The sequence below is a fragment of the Emydura macquarii genome, unplaced genomic scaffold, assembly GCF_026122565.2.
Source record: "Emydura macquarii macquarii isolate MOO-44397 ecotype Brisbane River unplaced genomic scaffold, CSIRO-AGI_Emac_v2 contig_691, whole genome shotgun sequence".
NCBI lineage: Eukaryota > Metazoa > Chordata > Testudines > Chelidae > Emydura > Emydura macquarii.
Genome location: NW_027130828.1, coordinates 16,565,115 through 16,585,116, shown reverse-complemented (window position 1 = coordinate 16,585,116; position 20,002 = coordinate 16,565,115). Strand labels below are relative to the sequence as shown.

The window sequence follows — 20,002 nt, the reverse complement described above, 5'->3', positions numbered from 1 at the left end:
TTATCTGCCCGGGACCTGTACTGAAACATACACCCCCGCGCTGAGCAATTTTCCAAAGCACTGAGTTTCCAAGAGACGCAGCAATCGGACTTCGGGATCACTTTACAAACTCCTTTCCTTTCTGATTCTGTTGCATTGCAAAGGAGAAATAAAGAAGCCAACATGATGCAAGTAAATATATTTCAGATTTACTTTCTGATGGGGTTATAAATCTGCCGGGACTGTAAACTACAGATTGGAGTCAGCTGTTTCATGCCGTGCTTTCCTTCAAATACAAACGATACATTTGTGGTATTTAATTAACAATCAGATTGTAGGGGATTGACAGTGGGAAGGTTTATATTTTGCACAGAGAAGGCTCTGCTGCAGTCTACCCATTTATTTGGGGGCAGGGAAGCGTAATGTTGACACAATAACTTTATTAGGGACAGCACAAGGCAGTGTAATTGTTTCAGTACTGAAACCGAGGTTTCCCGTGTTGGGGCTGGTGGTTAAGCTTTCTGATTGCAAAAATGTGATCTCAGTAAACTAACCTTTTTTTCCATTTTGTGGAGGGCCACTTTAAGGTAAAAAATTATCTTCTCAATCCTACCTCTCTTTCCCTGCAGCAGCTATGAAGCTTGGTTACAAGAATTACATTAAGGCAGTGTTAAGGAGATGGGTTGAAAATAGATTATCTTTGATGCAAAGGGTGGAATACTTGGTAACTTCTACCCATCACCCCATTTTATATCCATGCTGTTCATTACCTCTGCTTGGGTCTCTGACTTTGAGTACCAGCCCCTAGCAATGTTGCTGGCAGTTCTCCACTACTTCATCCTCACCACATTAGTTTGCGTCTGTCCCTCACCATGCTACTGCTGCCCTTTCAGTTAGAGGTGCTCAGCAGATTTAATCATGGTTGAATTTACCCCAAAGTAACCATTGACATAAAGACATGACTCCACCAGAGTTGGAGAACCAGTGTCCTAGGTAGGGGGGGGGAGGGTCAACTTTTTTAGTTCATAAGTTGAGGACATTTGGCCATTTTTCCAAAGATCACTTTGATTTCCTCAACATTTTTATTTTTCTGATGAAAATTTTCCATTAACCATTTTTGGATTTCTCTCCCCTCCTCTCCACCCAGTTGCCATTTTTCATAGGTTGGTTCACGCTAGGTCTGCACTACAGAGTTCTGCCAATATACGTCAGGCAGGGGTGCAAAGAAGTGTGATCCCTAACCAACACAGCTAGGCCGGCAAAAGCAGCTAGACCAACAAAGCTGTGCTTTTACTAGTAGAGATTGTTTTGCTCGTGTGCAGTGGTTGGATGTAACAGAATCATAGAAACGTAGAGCTGGAAGGGACCTCAAGAGATAATCTATTCCAGCCTGCTGCACTGAGGCAGGGCCAGGTATACCTTGACCATTCCTGGTGGAGGTTTGTCTAATCTGTTCTCGAAAGCCTCCAGTGACAGGGGTTCCACAACCTCCCTTGGAAGCTGGTTCCAGAGCTTAACTATCTTTATAGATAGAAAATTTTACTATACTGGTACAAAGCGCAGCTTGGCCGGAGTATCTGCGTCCATGATAGGAGCTCAGTGCCAAGACAGTATCCTGGTATTTCTATAAATACCAGTAAAACACTCCTAACGTACATAGGAGAGCATTTTAGCAAATGATCACCTTTTGTGGAAGGAAACAGTGACAGAATCACTGAAGTTGGAGATACCCTGTAACCATTCTGAATGGGTAGATAAGGACCTAAACTAAGGTTAACAAAAACCTGCAGGTACAGGGTAACAAAAAGGAGCCCCGATTCTGTTACATGCATGCAACTGAGATAAGCAGTTATCACACATACGGATGGTGGATTGGTAGTTTCACTGATATATTTAATAAGTCTGCTGGTTGAAGGGCTGTTCTGAATGCTACAATTCTACATTATTGCTAAGAAATTTAGTTAAAATTTAATGTTGGTTTATTGGATCATTAGATGTATCAACTTCTTAAGAAGTGATTCAACTGTCAGACAATTCAATTAATAGAATCGACCAAGAATTGAGCTAATACATGATTGTGATCAGATACAGATCTTCAAAAACCAGAACTGAACACAAGCCATCTTAGTTCAGATCCAAAATCAAGTCTGAACTTTCCCAAATGTCAAGGGGTGTTTGGATCCAGAGTTCTGGTCTCAGGCTCATCTCTAGTGAAAAGAGATGCTTACCTACCATGGTCCAATGGAAGTTAGACACCTAAATACCTTTGAAGATCTGGGCCAGTAGAACTCCGTGACTTGGCTAAACCATGACTTCCTCACTAGCTTTAGAGGGTCTTCTGGGCTTTCGGCTTACCTCCATCTATCTGAAATCTCACGAGTCCTTAGCAGCAGTCTGGAATAGCAAGTTATTAGTCTAGCCCAATATCTCTCCTCCTATGACATCATGTTACAATAAGTTTAAATGATGGCAACTGCTCTTATGTAATACTTACTATCCATAGATCTCACAGTGTTTCAGAAGCATCATTAGCCCCATTTTACAGATGGAGAAATTGAGGCACAGAGCAATGACATGACTTGCCAAAGATCACTCTGGTGGTCGGTGCTTAAACCAAGATTAGGACCCAGGATTCCTGACTTCCAGTCAAATACCCTATCCATCAGACCATGCAGTTTCCTCATTGTTGAAGTGGGATCAATGAACTAAACACATTTTCTCCAAATCCTGTTTAATAGCCACATGAATGTTTTGTTTTATCTAGCATTAGAGCAGGAGGATGGCAATCGGGACTATTTCTAGATCTTCTGCTGACTTGTTGCTTGGCCTTTGGCAAGTCATTTAACCTCTGTTCACTTAACCAGCTGTAAGAAAGGGATAACATCTTCCTTGCAGGGCTTTTATGTAGCTTAATCAATTATTTTAAAGTTCTTTGAGATCCTCAGGTGAATGGTGCCATGTAAATACAAAATATTATTTAAAAGCTGCAACACATTGACTTTAAAACCCCCTCCAACATCACATGTGCATTTTCCCCAAGAGAATTGCAACACAGAAAAAAAAAATCTGTCTCTCTAGTTCCATTTTCACCATGTGATTTGTCTCAGTGTTTTAGTTAGAATTAAGGAAATGGCTTGTAAACAGAACTGACTTTCTGATCAGGTGGTGGAACACAGATGTGTGGGTGTGAGGAGTGGAAAAGTTAGGCAACCTAACATTGCTATCCGGAACTTGCAGAGGGGAGGCTGGCTCTTGGCACAGTGCAGCTTTGTTATCTTGGGTGCAGCCCTTAAGTCTGGTCTACGGTAGAAAACACGTAACAATCTGATTTTTAAATGATTTCAAGTGGTTTAAACCTTGCTTGGAACAATTTCTTTGAAATTAGTGAGGCTTAAACCCAGTTTAAGTGTGTCCGCATTAGACTGGCGTAACTAAATTGATTTGGTGCAACTTTACCATAGGCCTGGTCTACACCCGATATAGGCCTGTCTTCACTGCAAAGTTAACTTGCGTTACAACTCAAGTGTTGCCCCTAATTTGAGTCCTTCCTGTCCACACACAAAAACTTTTAATTCAAATCAGCTGGCCTGTCAGGGAGTACCGGCTAAGGCTCAAGTTAGCACAACTGGTCAGCTGCTAACACCACCGCTCTGTCTTGTGCACTCCACTCAGTTGCCTCTAGATGGTCCTCCAGTGCCTTCCCACAATTTCCCCCATGTGCCCAGAAAGAACAGACAAGTTCTTCCACAATTCACTTGGAAAGCTGGGCTCAGCACAAAGAACATGAGCGAGTGCAGCACCAGTGTGGACAGCAGCCAAGTATTGTTTTGCACCGTGGCCATTTACTTGAGCTCGGCTGACCTGAGAGGAGTAACTGGTGTGTAGATACCTCAAGTTAACGCTGCAGTGAAGATATGCCAAAGTTGCACTGGTTTAACTGGGTGCACGGACCTGCTTAAAGATTTAAACCTGATTTAGTGCTTTAGCTTGCACCTGTAAATTCATAGGTTCAAGCTACACCGATATATCCAGTTTTAAACAGATAGAAGTGTGTCCGTGCAGGGGTTTGCACCAGTGTAAAACTGTTAACTGACTTAAGCTACATGGGTGCAATTTGTACATGTGGCAAAGGCCTTATATCGATAACCCCACAGTTAGGGCTTCCACAAGCCACTAGAAGGGACTTCCTTTGCGTAATGCAAGGTGTCAGATACCCAGTCTATGTGCTGGATCCAGCCCAACAATTGCTTGTTGTGTTATGTCTCTCTTTACACAGTCAGATCATTGGGTCAAGGACCATGGGTTTTATCTGTCTGCAACGCTCACTTTGGGGCTCTGCATAGTAAATGACGCTTGTGGTAGTTGGACCACTTGGCTACATTAGTGTCACCATTATCTGCCTGCACTGAGATACACAACGGGTTAACTTCCTCTGTTGCAAGAGTCTTACACCATCTAGCTTTTCACATGGTGACATGGGGGCTGTGTCTACACTCTGGGTGCTATAGTTGCATAACTACAGTGCCATAACTCTGTAGTGTAAAAGCAGATTACTATGAGATAAGGGTTTTTTTCCATCACTATAGGAGCATCACTTCCCTGAATGATGGTAGCTAGGTCAATGGAAGCCTTTATGACAGATATGGCAATTTCCTGCGATATCCTTGAAAAACCCTATTGAATTAAGTAGAAGTATCTTTGGAGTCCATTGCATTAACAAGGAAAGGTTTATGTGTTATTGTGGACTTGTATGCAACTTTTCAGGCAGGGAGGGGTAGGATGTGACCAGTGTAAATCCTGGCAAGAGCTAGGAGCTTCCAATGACTATTTTTTTTAAAAAAATTGCCAGACACAGAGGAACTTTTGAGACACATTAAGTTGAGTGGATTTCCTAGGCACTACTTGGCAAGAGATGAATGCAAATTCCTACCTCCAGTCCCAACCTTTGGAAGCTTCGCCCTAAAGAGAAACCCATTGTCTGTTGATTATCTGTTCCCAGAATCTGAAGGTCACAGCCTCGCCTTGCACAGATTCATGGGTGTGTTTGTTCTGAGCTAACAGCTGTTGTGAATTTGTAACTACAGAAGAGACTCTGGGGGGGCGTTGAAGGACTGTTCCCCTGCCCCCAACACGGGCTCTGACAGGTGAAGTTGAGCTCTGGTAAGATTACCACCATGCGTGTGGGTTCTTTTAACGTTTTCTCTGTAATGCTTCCACCTTGAGAATAAACGTGCTTGCTTGCAAAGGGTTGTGTGGTAACCTATAATTGAGGGCAGTCATGCGGTTTAGAGCCGCCAAGGAGAAAGCAGAACAGGCCTGCTTAGGTAGTCTGACTGGAACCACCACAATGCAGGCGGGGAACGATGGTGCCTGGAAAAACCCCAGTCAGAGGCGAGAGTCCGAGTTCAAGGGCAGAAGGGGCCACCCGACCATCTAGTCCCACTTCCTGTCTATAAAAGCCCACCAAACACCCGCACACTAATCCCAACAACAGAAATTAGACCACAGTAATACAACCCAAGAGAGGTGACAGCTGAGAAGCCAGCAGCTGAGAGTGGCTGCCCTTGGAGGACCATGGAGGGGGAATACAGCTGCAGTTGCCTTGAACTGTGACAGCGTTCTTCAGTCAAACTAGCAGTGTGAACACTGGGGGCTAGGCCACCATAGCTAAAGTGCGTGCCATAGCTGTGTCAAGCTACGTTTTAAGGGTAGACCAGGCCTTGGATAGGCTGTGACAGGCCTGACCAAAGCCAGTTACAGGGTTGTGTAGTGCAGTAAGCATTGCAAGGATCATCTGCTGGCCTCTCTCTTTCTCAGGGGATGCCTGCACAGCACCTGGTGGGTGTAATTCCCACTGCGGAGAGACAGATACGCACTAGCTCTGCTCGAGCGAGCGCCCACACATAGTTGTGTGTCTAGCACAAGTTAGCTGAGCAACTAAGTCCCCAGCGGGTCGAGCAGGATTATACTCGGCTGGCTAGCCTGAGCCACCACCCACATCACCACAGCCACACTGCTATAGAGCGAGCACGCCTCTTGGGAATTACACCTCACAGCTCTGTGTAGACGTCTCTTATGATGCACAACTCCTGGGTGTGAATTGACTGGGGAGGGAGAACTGCAGGATGCATTGCCTCTTACCAAGAAGCTGTAGCCCATCTTCAGATCGTAGACCTGGTCTACCGCAGTATAGCTGTGTCTCTCGGTGTGTGGAAAATCCAACCCACAGAGAGATATAGCTATACTGACCTAATCCCCAGTGTAGACAGAGCTGGGTTGACAGAGGAATTCTTCCATTACCTAGCTACCATCTCTAAGGGAGATGGGTTACCTATCCCAACAGGAGAAACCCTCCCGTCAGCATATGTAGTGTCTATACAAAGCAGCACAGCTGTCATAGCATTTTAAGTGTGGACATCCCCTTACACTGCACTATATTGGCAGGTTAATCCAACTCCTGTGCAGACACACAGTACTTCTGGAAACTATCCCCATTTTCTCAACGTACAGCGCCTAGCACAATGGGGTCCTGGTCCATGACTGGGGCTCACACGTGCTACTGCAGTACAAATAAATAATATGTAACAACAGCTCTTTAGCAACAATCCAAGGATTCCATGGTGTGGCACTAAGTACTTTAATACCAGCTCATCTCAAATTGCTGAACAGTCAATAGCGAATTAAGCCTCATAATGGCCGCACAAGGTAGGGAAGTATTATCCCTATTTCAGAGGGAGGTGATGTGGCTCACACAAGATCACACAGCAAGTCAGAGACAGAATGGGATCAAGATCTTCTGGCTGCTGGCCCAGCCCCTTAACCCCAAGCCCGTCCTTCCCCTCTGGCTCTTCATGAGAGTAGCAGCGGTGCTGAGGAATAGCCGGTTTCAGCGAAGGAACGGCCTTCCTGCCGCTGACTCAGACTGACAGGACACAAGAAAAGACCAGTTCTGCACAGCACCGTGGTCACCACGAAGAAACCATAAAGCAGCCATTGGTGCTCCTGAGAAATGCATGCAATGCAGATGGACAGCCCAGCAGGCATATACATCTGACACTCCAAGAGGAGCCCCAGCTCCAGGAGTATCAGGGGAGAGGGTCTTGGCAGGGGTATTCTTACACCCTGGCATCTGGGAACAGCCCATAGGAGTCTTCAGTAGTTGGCAGCCCACTAATTTGGGATTAAATCAGCCCTAGCATCCTTGCATAGAAAAGGTGCCAGGGAGATTTGGCCCAGGAAACACAGCTCTGTCCTTACAGTGTGTAGCATTTCCTCCCCAGTTAGGGATAGTGAGTTTCTCATCTTGGAAAGGAAAAAGGCCAACTAGAAGACAAAATGCAATCCAATCTCCAGGTTAGGATTACAGCCATAGCTCTTCAGATAGAAACAAATGGCCCAGTAACCACCAGGGGGACTCCTGCATTTGAAGGTGATAAATGTGATTACCGGACTCAGCATAGGACTAAGAGACCAGGGATCCAGGTTCAAATCCTGGCTGAGACACCCTGGACAAGTCACTGAATAGTTCTGCACCCACATTTTCCCATTTGTAAGGGAAAAACAATGCTACCAGCATAGTGAAGTGTTTAAGAATGATGGGTTAAGTGTGCCAAGTCCTAGTATCGTCTCGTTTAAACATTATTATTATAAATCTGCTGCCAAAGGAAATTCAAAAGAATGAGCCAATTACAGGTGATTATATGCTTAGTCTGCACATTGTGCAAAGCATGTCATTAGATCCTGTTCACTGGATGAATCCATACATCTATTAGGCAATATTTCTAGCCCAGGCAGTTCCCTTCAGATGCACAAATTGAGATGATTGTAAAAACACATCATCTGCTCATGTCATTAAATGCTGCAGCTGTATGTGGCATGTAATTGACAAGGCAAATGCTAGGCATTCACTGCAAAAAGATGTGTTTTTAGCTATCAATGTAAAATTCCAATGGAGACAAGGCATAGCTCCTTCATAACCGTGGTGAAGGCTAGTGGAGGTCAACCCTGGGGGAGAGAAGGGGAAATACCCAGTCAGCATGAACCCTATGTCAGGGTAAAATCTCTCCCTTGTCTCCATGGTATCTGAATGAGCTTCCCCCCCCCTGCAATTATGGCACCATATACATAGTATGCTTCAGTGCTCTATGTGAGAGAGAGGCAAGGCATCCTTAATCCTGCTCCAACTGCAACGTGATGAAAGCCTTTTACAACAGGGAGTAGCAGCGGTTTAGTAAAATGGGCACGCAGATGAGACTGACTGGGTCCAGAAAGAGACCCTTGGTTTCGAAATTGGTAGCATTGCCCATAGAGGATCAGGTCTAAGTAAAATGCAGGACCATAAAGCAGAAGAGCAGCCATGCATTTATCTGGAGGCAGAAAAGAGAGCTCTTACCAGAGTGGTTCCTGGGTAATCTGAAGCCTTCCCTTCTTAGCGGGAAAGTCCTGGGCATTGCTGGAGAAGCGTATGCGGTGTCAAGAGGAAGGGTCACAGTTGCACTTTCTGGCTTGGAGGAAGTGACTTACCCAAAGTCACACAGAAAGCAAGTGGCAGCGAGGAGAAAAGTCCAAGTCTTCAGCCTCCCAATGCTGGGCTCGAACCACAAGGCTATTTTGCTAAAGGCCTCAGGTGGCATCTGAATGGCCTGTAGCACATCCTGCTTTTCAGGGCCTTCCAAAGTGCTAGCACCCCACACATGCTGGGCTGGAAGTCACAGTCCACCTCCTGGCTCTGCTGCTGCTGAAGCTCTGTTTAGACTAGGAAGAAAGGGGCTTTTTTCCAGCAGGGTTAAGTCCTGCAGCTGCTATAACTCAGCCTGCCGAACTCAAGATAAGTCTGTTAAACTGGGTTTATAGGTGTTAATTGGCATTTTTCCAATCAACTTAAACTAGCTCACTGGAGCCAATTCTATTGGAAAAAGCACATTTTCTCATAGTCTAGGCCTCAGACTACTGGGAGGGGGGGACAGGTACGATTTAAATCCACCATTGTATTGCACAGTCCTGGAAAGCTCCTGTTTCAGTTCTAGGAATGTCACAAAACGATGCATTAAAGGAGAAACAGCCCCCCCATTTGCTAGCACTTACTGGGACCTAGCCCTGGTTCCAGTCCCCTCCACAGCTGCTATGGCGAATGCAGTTTTCCCAGCCTAATGCTGCTTTTTGAGGGATCTGGTATAACTTCGAGGCTAGGGGATTTTCTCCAGCCCTACTTGCAAGTCACCATGTCCCACCCACAGAGGGAAGCACCAGAGGGGCACTGCTTCCCTAAACTTGTAGTGCAAAGAGAAACACAGCTTAGAGCACTTAACAATCAATCACGAAGGCCGTTCACTGAACACACACTGAAACCCCCCTGCTCCAAGGGGGAGTGAAACTGCCTTGAACTGCAGTGGCTAAGCAGCTGAGTCTCCCCAGCTGAGCTGATTGCTAATGATGGCCAGCTGCTCACCTAGAGGCATGGCACCTTTCTTACTGCCATTAGCTTTGCTTCTTCATGGAAAAACTCAAGGTTGCTCCTTTTTGTCTAGCCACCCCAAGGGCCCGTTGCTGAGTGTACGGCAGTCATGAGCAAGGGCCCAGTTCAGGATCATGCTCTGCATGCTGATCGAGGCTGTGTTAAAAGTAAGATAAACAAGTCAAGTCATGTGGGCAAGTCATGTCATTACTATGAGCCTCAGTTTCCCCATCTGTAAAATGGGGATAATGATACTGCCTACCTTTGGAAAGCTCTCTATAAGAGTTGGTAGGAGCCAGGACTCCTGGATTCTGTTCTTGGTTTGCTGTGTGGCCATAGTCAGATTCTTTAACCTCTCCATGCCTCACTTTACTTATAAAATGCAGCCACCTACCTAGCCCTGTCCCAGGATCCTGTGAGTCTTTAGTGATGCTTGCAAAGAGCTAGATAAGTGCAAGAGTACATCACACTCACTACCTCTAACATCCCAAACAACTGGGGGCTGATTTTTGGAGGTGTGTGAGAAACAGTGATTGCAGTGGGACTTGTGAGTGCTCAGCATTCCCAGACCATCAGCCCCTTTCCCCCACCTGATTCTGTTCTGCCTCGGGTTGGTCTTTGTGCAATGTGGCTTCCTCTCTAAGAGGCTATATCAGAGGGAGCTTCAGCAAACTGAACTGGAGCAAACAGAGTTTGCCTTTGAAGTGAAGAGCCAGTACTTTAGCGATCTGCCAAGAGCCAAAGCTGCTAAGAGCCCTTCAGTTTGGTTCAGCAAAGTCATGCAGTTTTCTGAGATTGATAGAAGTAAATCAATGATCTCTGACACTTCTGTGTGCAGTGAGACCCAAAGGGCTTTGGAGAAATGAAGGCAGAGCGGGAGCTCACTTTCTAGTCTTGAGTTACTGTTGGTTCAATCCTCTGAGGGAGCTTTTTGTTGTTAATGGAACCATCTCCGTTGTGCGATCACGTGGAAAAGACTTTGCAGAAGCAAAAGTTCCTGCCATGAGATAGAGAGATCCGGAAAGGGGAGAATGAGGGGCTGGAAGGGGACCGGATGGGTCAGGAAATGGGAATACAGAGCCACTCGTCGACTTGGCCCCAAGCACCAACAATCATTATAATGTGCTGGCTGGCTGACGCCCGTGGAGAAGGAAGTGGTGGGTATAGATCAGATAAATAGTCACCTCATACAACCCACCTCTGTTGGCAGTCTCAAAAAGATACCAAGCACCAGCCAGACCAGGACTGGGCCACCCTGGGGGGTGGCAATTGGGGAATCCTGTACCCAACTGCTTATTCTGCAGGCGAGATGGATGTCAGCCCCCATGGCCAGCCACCCGGTGCTTGATCTATTTCAAATCACACATCTTGCACCGGCCCCCACCACGCTGCAGGCATTTGGCAGCAGAAGCCAATACAAGCCCTCATTCCCTTCCCCTCCTCTCCCCCCACCTCTGGCAGGGCCAGGGGCAGCCCATGCTCATTCAGTGCATCTCCCAGGAAGGATTCTATAGAGCTTCAGCTAGAATGTAAGGCAGGACAGCTTTAGGTGGCATCCTTGGGAGTGGGTGTGGGCAACGCAGCCACCGCCCTCCTGCAACAGGGAGTTTCCCCCTTCCCATGCAGCCGCAGATGGGGCAATGCAGTTTGCTCCTCCCTGTTTCCACTGGAGCACATCTAGCCACTGGCCCTTTGCAATCTCCAGCGCTCAGACTGATTGCCATCGTGCTTCTCGCTCCAGAGCCAGCTTCAGTGACGCTGGAGGAGCTGGGCGCCCCACTCCGCAACGCCCCATGCTGAAGGCCTGACTGCTGAGGCAGCCCCTGGGTGACTGGAGGGAAGGGGGAGAATATGGAAACCAATCAACAGCTGGGAGAAAACAGTCCAGAGAAACCTGGGCACATTCCAACCTAGCCTGCACCTGTTAATGAAATGAGACCTACACCTCACAGGTCCTGTCTGTAGCTCCTGGCCCATCCTGGACTCTCGCCACCACCATGAGGAGTGCAGAATAGCTAGTCTCAGTAGACAGAACGTGCACAGAGCGGGATGGAAACTCCTTCAAACAAATGATGTCCCCCTCTTTAAAATGCACTTTGGTGGCCCGTGACTTAAGTTTCTGGTCTCAGCCCAGTTCATAATGGACAGGCGGCATCTGCATCCCCAGTGCCAGGCCCAGGGCTGGATGGGCCTATAGCGGCTGAGCAGTCCCTCTTATCTTAAAGGGAAGGATGGCCCAATGGTTAGGATTTGGGAGATCTAGACTCGATTCCACATTCTGCCACAGACTTCCCGTGTGACCTTGGACATGTCACATTCTCTGTTCCCCGTCTGTAAAATAGGGATAATAGCACCTCACAGGGATAACTACATTCAAGATTGGGAGGCGTTCAGATGCCATGGTAATGGGGGTCATAGAAGTACCTAAGATATCTAGCTAGAGTCCTGACAGTGCTCCCTTCTGTCACAGTCCAGGGACCTGCACTTGTATTCCCCCCTCCATGGTCCAGCAAGGGCACCCACTCTTAGGTTCCCAGGTACCAGCCCTCACCTCTTGGGGAGGTCTCGCACCCTCCTGACCAGTCTGCGCCCAGTTTCCTCCTAGGCTGTAAATTCCCCAGCAGGGCAGGCCGTCTAAGCAGGCCTGATTTGTTACTCCTCAGAGGTTATAAACAGCGTAATTGCCCGCAGTTAGACGTTACCCCACTGCCCTTTGTCAGCAAGCACAGCTATTCTTAAGGTGCAAGCGTTACAGAGCAAACACGTTAAAACAAGAACTTACACAGCTGCTAATAAGTTTACCAGAGATCCACACCCTTTCTCCTCCCCCCCAAGGGCTCTGGCAGGTGAACAGCCTTCAGCCCCCACCAGGGGGTTTTCTGTGGTCACAAGTTCTATCAGCTTTTGCTCAGAACACAAGCAAACAGTCTGAAACCGGGCATACTCAGCGCGGCTCAGCCGTGTCTCCATTGCCCCGCTGCCGACTGCGGCTACACTGCTATTCAGACCCGCGTTAGCTTGATGGGAGCGAGCATGCGCGTGTGTTCACGAGCAGGGGAATCACACCTTGCGCTGGGAGCGTAGACTTAGCAAGGATAAAGAAGGGACTTGCAGGCTCTGCAGAGACTGGGAATAGGGAATCCGCCAGTCAGCAGTTCAAAACTTGGGGTGTGGAATCTGCATTCCCCTCCCTCCAGGTACTCCCTAGGAAACCTGCTTTGTTCAGCCTCCTTGGCTGGCCCTTTGTGTAAAAGAGTCCTTTGAAGCGCAGAACATTTCCCAGGGTTTACACTGGCCACGCCTCCCCCCTAGAGAAGTTACACGCGATCCAACCATAACACATACACTTTGCATTTGTAATACAATGGTCTCCAAAGCTATTTAAACTTAATTCAGTAAGATCTCCCGCTGATAGTGCTGGAAATTGCCATGTCTGTTACACGCTTACTGAGGCAGGACACAGTTTCCCTACACTGTGTGCTGGCTCTTCCCAGTCCGTGGATACACAGACTCTCTGAGCTCTCAGCCTGACACACCTTTCATCAACACTCAACCCACTTCAAGAAAACAAATAATTATTTATAAAAGGTGCTGTAATTTGCGCAGGAAACCTGGCATCGGCTGACAAGGGATGGGGCTGCAGTTTCTACATTCTCCCACAACCTGGCTCCTAACTTCTGCCTTTGCTTTGGTCCTCCTCTAGATGCATTTCTTCTTCTCCGACAAGGTGGTGCTTTTGTTTGACTTCTGGAACGTCCACAGCCCTGCAGGTAAGAACAGCCAGGCACTGGCCAACCGCAGAGTGGCTGCTGTTCTCTGGGACTGACTCACGCAGTGATGAATAGGGAGGGAGTGTACACGGAGGGAGAGGCTTTAAAAGGTCTGACTTTCTTTTCAATTGGCTTGGTCACTGTTTCCCTCACTCTGAGCTAGGCAAGACATCTTGCCAGCAAGTCTTTCTAGCAGAGAGGAAGGGAGGGCCTTTGGGGAGCGTGTTGGAGGGAAAAGAGACTTTTACCCTGGCCCAGAACATGGTTTTAGCCTCTTCCGTGGCAGGTTATGAGACAGATTCTGCAAAACCTGCCCCCTCCAGTTCCCATCCAAGGGCCAGATGTTTTCTCCTCTCTGCAAAGGGGCTCAGCAAGCAGCTTTGGGCGTGGTTGGGGACAATCCTAGGTAAAAAGCCTAGGTAAAAAGCGCTCAGACTCCTGCTTCAGTTCCAGCCTGTCCCCGCAGTGAGACAGTTTGGAGGAGCTGTTGAAGGGCTGGACTTCCCCCTGACATCCCCCCGCATCTGAAACTGTTTGACACGCCCCACATCTCGGCTTCCTTTCACACAGGGAGGTAGTTTGAATGAAGGCCATAAATGGCAGTGTGCGGCTAGGACACCCCTCTTCTCTAGAGTGCACCATCTCACTCGTTCCTGGCCTGGGAGACTCTTATTCTTAAAAATTTCTGAGCTAGAGATTTTTAGGGAAATTTATAGGGAGAAACTGAGGCTCTGTCTACACGACAGCGGCACCCATGCAGCTGTGCCGTTGTAGGGCTTTTGGTGAAGGTGTTCCCAGCAGCTTAACTCCTGCCACTATGAGAGGTGGTAGCTAGGGTAGCAGGAGAAGGTCTCCCACCCCCTAGCGTTGTCCACACTGGGGTTTGGTCAGGATAATTTACGTCGCTCAGGAATGTGGATTATTCACACCCCTGAGCGCAATAAATTATTCCCAAGTCATTTGTAGTGTAGACCTGGCCTCAGAGAGCAGCTGATTATGGGTGGTTCTCAGCCAAGTCGTTCATTCCTGTTTACTCTAGGCTCTAGCAGAGGCCATAATCGGTGCTGAGTAAGTGATACGTAGAGGAGGGAATAAGGGGGGCTGTTCCGTGCTCAGTTTACTCACCAGCAAGAAGAGAGTTTAAACTCAGCCTCTGTCTCCCACAGCACAGGAAGATTATTGGTTAGGTCCTAGATTGGGGTGGGACTTGGGAGAAGATGCCTAGAGAATATACAATAACGTGTATTGTCTCATGAGGACTGGTCAGTGAATCACACTCTTGCCTGCTGCCACTCCAGCCATGCTAAGGTGTGGGGAGGAGGGGTCATTCGGAAATGGAAAGCGGGCAGTTCTGCCAAAGGTCTCAAGAAGAATTTTGTATCTCGTGTCCTTCGCTTGGCAGAGGCTCTGGCCCCACGTGAGAAGAGCAGCGCAGAAGAGATGGAGGAGAGCCCTTGCGGGCGGTACTAGAAGTGTCACCTCGCCTTTCCGACTGGATCGGAGCTTTGCAGCCTGGTTGCTGCCTGGCTGGGATGGAGGGTGGAATAAGGGCAGGGGAAAGGCAGATGCTGAGCATTAGCTACTATATTTGATCAGGAAACTTCCTTCTCCCGCCTCCCTTACTGGTTACAGGCCATCTGAGTGGTGTTTGCCTTGCAGGTATGGTGCTCTCGGTGCTGGTGGTTCTGCTGCTCGCTGTGTTGTACGAGGCCATCAAGATCGGCAAAACGAAACTCCTTCGCCGGACGCTACTGGCCATCCCCACCACCCTGAGTCAGGAGTCACGAGAGAACCTGGAGAGGGGGTCTGTCAACTCAGGCCTGGATCAGCAAAACGCCACCCCGAAAAGGTAACCCCGCCCCAGTCTGAGTCTGTCACTGTTGTCTGCTGCACAAAGGGTGCCCAAGAGACACTAGCAACCTGCTGTCAGCACCATTTGCTGTGTGGGCCTATGGGAACTGCTGGCTGGGACCTGGCTAGCGCCAGCTGCAGTAGCTCCCAGGGAATGCTCCCTCCTCACGTTCACGTGGTCACATCTGAAGAGCGCTGGCTGGTGGTGCGTGGTGAAGATGGACAGTGCAACACACAGTAAGAGCAGGGTGCCTGCCCGTTAGACCGGGTCAGGGGAGACAGCAACGCTGAGGAGGGGTTGGTTCCGGACCTGCTAAATTCACCGCACTGCGAGCGTCGATCACTTCTGCGGGCGATCCGCACCCAACTGACGGCTTTTCCCCATTCCCCCACCGCCTGGGGACAACCCGGCCCCTCAGCACAGGCAGCACCTAGATTGCTCCAGCGGGATTTACAGCTCCCACCCCATCTCTGGCTGTTCCTGCACCAGGCCCCTTAGGGCCAGGAAAGGGGGTGAAGTTGCCGGCCCTGCTCCTCTTCCTTGCCCAGAGCGCTGCGCCTGGTCAGTGAGACAGGTCAGGGGAGATGAAGGTCCCAGTGTCCCCAGACCCTTCCCAGTAGGTGGCTGTGGCCCAATCTCCCCCTTCTGCTATGTGCTCCTGCCCTCATGTCTGCCCCTGTGCTGCCTCACTCAGCTTCTCCCCACACGTGCCCCTGTGCTTCTGCCCCTTCCCTTCTCCCCCTTACCACAGCTGTCTCCTTGCTCTGCCCATTGGCTTCAGGGGGTGCCCAGCTGCTCCCTCGTCTTCCAGTTGACAGGGGGCTGCCAAGTGGGGCCACTACCACCAGACCCACCGCAGTGTCGGGGTTGGCGGGGCAGCCCCATAGGCTGGGGGTGGGAAAGGTCTATGTGACAGGGCAGGAAGCCGTCCAGCACCAGCACACCCTGCCCAGGTTGCTGGCACTACACCAGCCAGCCGGGCTGCCGCCCGTGGAGTTCAGGCTGTCTGGAATTGTCCCAGTGGAACATTTTTCCATCGGAAAATGCGGATCCAATGAAAAATGATTGAAACCTTTCTTTGCACCGTGGTCGCACTGGCGTGTTTAAATGATAAAAGTTATAACAGAAACAAGTCACATGGATCACGTCAGAACATTTAGATCATCCCTAAATGAAGTTTTGGAATTCCCAGGCTGGGGGGAAATTTTAAATTTTTGTTCCAATTTGGAACAATTTACCCCTCCTCCAAACTTTTGGAATTTGGCATAGAACAGGAATTTTGAGTTTGGACCAGCTTCGATTTAAGCTGTGTACAGATTTGTTAATTGAAACCCGCTGGTTTTTCCGGGTTCAAACGGTGGCAGGTATGAGGCTCTGCAGGCTTTCCGTAACCCATAAAGCATCACAACTACAGCCATTAAAATGTAGTAACCAGTTAATCCCACTTGGTTTCATCTTCCCTCAGGCAGTGCCTGTATCATGAGCTAAGCCATCTCTGTTATCTTCTGGCCAACCACATTTCTCTAGCAGGTTCTTTTGGCAGACAGCCTGAGGAAATACACTGAATGGCTGCCCGCCCCTCGTCTTTTCAGGAGCCCTTCCTCTGCTGTTCCCATGTGATCAGGGGGAACTAGCATGAGAGGCTTTATCTAGGATGGACTCTCATTCACATGTGCAGGATTGCACCTCCTGAAGCTGGGAATAAATCAGTGGACGTAATGGGAATGCTATAGGGCTTTTCCCCTTCTGTGTCTCCATTGAACTGTCAATGGGGATCTGTTATGATCACCCAGGCCTATCCTACGTGATCACTTTCTGCTTTGGCAATGGTGGGATAATGGAACTTAGTCCTGTGACACAGAAAATCTGTTCAAGAAATAATATTCGAGGTTGCCTACGAAGGGTTAAGAGATCACCCCAAAAATATGCATACTGGCTACTGTTCTGCTCCACCTTCATTAGAAGGCCATGTCCATTTAGCATCCACTTTCTATGCTCACTTAAGGCTGGTTTCCTGCAGCTTGAAAGAGCTTTTCACAGACACCAGAGCACTGTACTTAAAAGAAGAAGTGCCACTACATAAAAAGAGCCTTAAACTGGGATGAGGAGGTAACCATAGCCAGGTGGCAAGGCAGAGAATTCCACCGAGTTGGAACAACGTGGGCTCAAAGCTCAGTGTTCCTAAGTAAGCCGTGCATGAAAACGGTTAAGAAATCAAAGGCAAGTTTTAGCCCATATGTGCAGAAACCAAAATGCGGAAGAGGTAACGCTCAGTTCAGAGCTTGAACCCACCAACGCGGGTTTTTGCAAGGAAACAAAGCCAAATAAACATGAAATGCAGCAGGCAACAAACAGTGCAAGGAGAATCACGTGACTTTAAAGATCATGCCTTCCTGCCTTGCATTTCCTGTTCCATGTGGCTCACAGTTTCATATACTAACCAGCATATGAGGAGGAGGGGGAAACAAGCTAGTGTAGATGCTGGGGCAGGGCGGGGCTGCAGAGTGGTGTCATTTGGATGGTGTAGCCCACACAGATTCAACAGCATGCTGAGATCACTGCCTGTCATGCTGCTGAAGATTGTCTCATTATTTCCTTGAGCTTCCCGTCTGTCTATATCCACCTGCCATCTCTTGTCTTAGATGGTAAGCAGTTTGGGTCAGGGACAGTCTTTTTTGTTGTGTTTGTACAGCACCTAGCACAATGGGGTCTTGGTCCATGAGTGGGGCTCCCTTAGGAGCAACCACACCACAGCTCATTAATAACTAATCAGAACTCCTCAGCAGCTCAGCACCGTGATTACAGCTCGTGTGGACATCCCCGAGCCAGCGTTAATCTTGCCAACTCGGTATGGGAGGGAGCAGTGACGCTGCAGGAACTTGCACTTCAGTGTGGACTATACAAGCCGCCTGGAACCTGTGTAATCACTCCGGGGCTAGTTCCTCCTGCTGCAGCATCACTTGCTGGGTAGCTCGGGTACTGGTAGATTACATCTAGCTCAGGTCCTGCTGCACGAACTGCAGTCACACCACATGATTGCAGCACCGAACCTTCAGGGCACTATGCAAACATAAATTCACCCCACTACCAAGGCTCCTGGGCATAAGCTCTTACACCCCCTTGGCCCTCAGCCTGGTGCCCCCTTCCTTGGGCATGCACCTCAGAGGACACACTTAGCCATTTAAGGGGGGTGTTACTAGCTAGCCAGGCTTGTTCTCTCTATAGCTAACTGCTTTTCTTTTCCGGGAAGGTGGTTTTTATACCACCTCAGCCAGACGCTGCTCCACGTGGTCCAGGTGGTGCTCGGTTACCTGGTGATGCTGGTGGTGATGTCTTACAATACTTGGATCTTCCTGGGTGTGATCGCGGGTTCTGCTGTAGGTTATTACGTGGCCTACCCAATGCTCCAGACCCGATAGAGGTGCCATGGCCCGCTGCATGCCAGGACGCTTCAACGCAGAAGAGGGCCACATCTGCAGTGGGAGAAGGACTAAAGAGGCATCCTGGAGAAAATGTTTGTGCAAGACTTGGCCTTTAGCTGGGCTGGGCAGAAGAGACGCTCAGCCCTGCAGCTGCCATCTCCACTGCCTCCAAGGAAGAACAATCACCAATAACTTTGGACCCCCTCTTCTCCCCCAGTTCTCACTCAGGAATCCCAGGTGCCTTTCCCTGCTGACTGGGGGAGCAGAGAGACTCGGGCCATTGTCACTGCCCTCTCGTCTGGTGAATAAAAGAGCAGGTGGACGTGTTCCAGGCTGCATGTCCATCAGCCGGTGCCAGAGGGGTGCGCATGCCAGGCGATGGAGTGGGGATTATTTTACCTTCCCTCCCAGCTGGTTCATGTATCTGGCTGGCTCTGTGAGGGCTCCATGCTCCCTGCCCAGCTGCTTGGGGGCAGCGAGGGGAAGGAGAAAAAAAAAAAAACAACCCCTTTGGGTTAGCACCTCAATTCCCACTCTACCTCTGCCCTCCGGAGGGCTCTCCCTCACACGGTGCCTAAAGTGTTCCCAACAGAACAAGCTGTACGCAAGCTCCCCTTCCCAGCACCTCCCAGGCAGGGCGCGGTCAGACGCAGCTCGACCCATCCATCCTCCTGCTGCTGGAGCACCAGGGAGCCAGGCAGTCTTGCGTGTGCAGTGGCTTGTTGGTTTTGGAAGCCAGGATGCGCCCCGGGGCTGGCGGGTCTCACGGGAACCTGCTGCATCTCATTTCACAAGAAGGGCCCGTTTTAATAAAGCGATCCCGAGTGTTTGGTTCCTGCTGTGTGCGTGCCTGAGGGTGGTGCCCATGAAGGTATCTACCCCATGGAACGGGCTGCAGAACCCATGCACCCCTGCGCTCACATTGCCACCCCCCATGCAGGGAGCTCATGGTGAGGAAATCAGTACCCCTGCCATTCCCTCGTGGCTTGGTCCCCTCCACACGCATGTTCAGTGCCTGCCCCTTGGAACTCCTGAATGATCCCCCAGGCCACAGCATGCCAGGAATAGCCTCTCCCACTCCAGGTATCAGAGCAGCATCAGGTTAACTCTCTTCCTGTCTTGTAGCACCCATGGCTCATGTCATCTCTCCAGTACGATTGGCACGTCCTTAGAAAATGACTTAGGAGCTGTGCCACTGCTGGGGATGTCGAGTCTAAGCAGCTTCCTGGCTGAAGGCCTGGCGTGGTGCCTTGGGCAGGAGCTTGGCCTTCAAGTGCGTCACCTCCGGTACGTGATCCTGCGGTGCCAAGGGCCCCATTCTCATCTGAGATTGGCTTCTCTCTGCCACTCAAGCAACACAAAGAGGCCAGATTCTGGCTGCAAATGTCTAGCAGGGACCGAATTCCCCACTCCTGAAAAGCCAGCAGAAACTGCTGCAATGCCAACTGCCCCCACCCGCCTCAGGAGGCCTGGCAGACCATTGCTCCATGAAAACTACTCTCCACTGATGGGTGTCCATTCAGTT

General features: G+C 49.4%; 1 protein-coding gene across 1 annotated transcript; it reads left to right on the top strand.

The window, feature by feature from the left end:
- Nucleotides 1–26: 26 nt before the first annotated feature.
- SLC31A2 (solute carrier family 31 member 2) lies at nt 27–19,527 on the top strand. Its single transcript, XM_067542171.1, has 4 exons — nt 27–171; nt 13,137–13,203; nt 14,863–15,052; nt 18,306–19,527. The coding sequence occupies exons 1-4, from the start codon at nt 163–165 to the stop codon at nt 18,472–18,474; spliced, it is 435 nt and encodes a 144-aa protein (XP_067398272.1). The 5' UTR covers nt 27–162; the 3' UTR covers nt 18,475–19,527.
- Nucleotides 19,528–20,002: the final 475 nt, after the last annotated feature.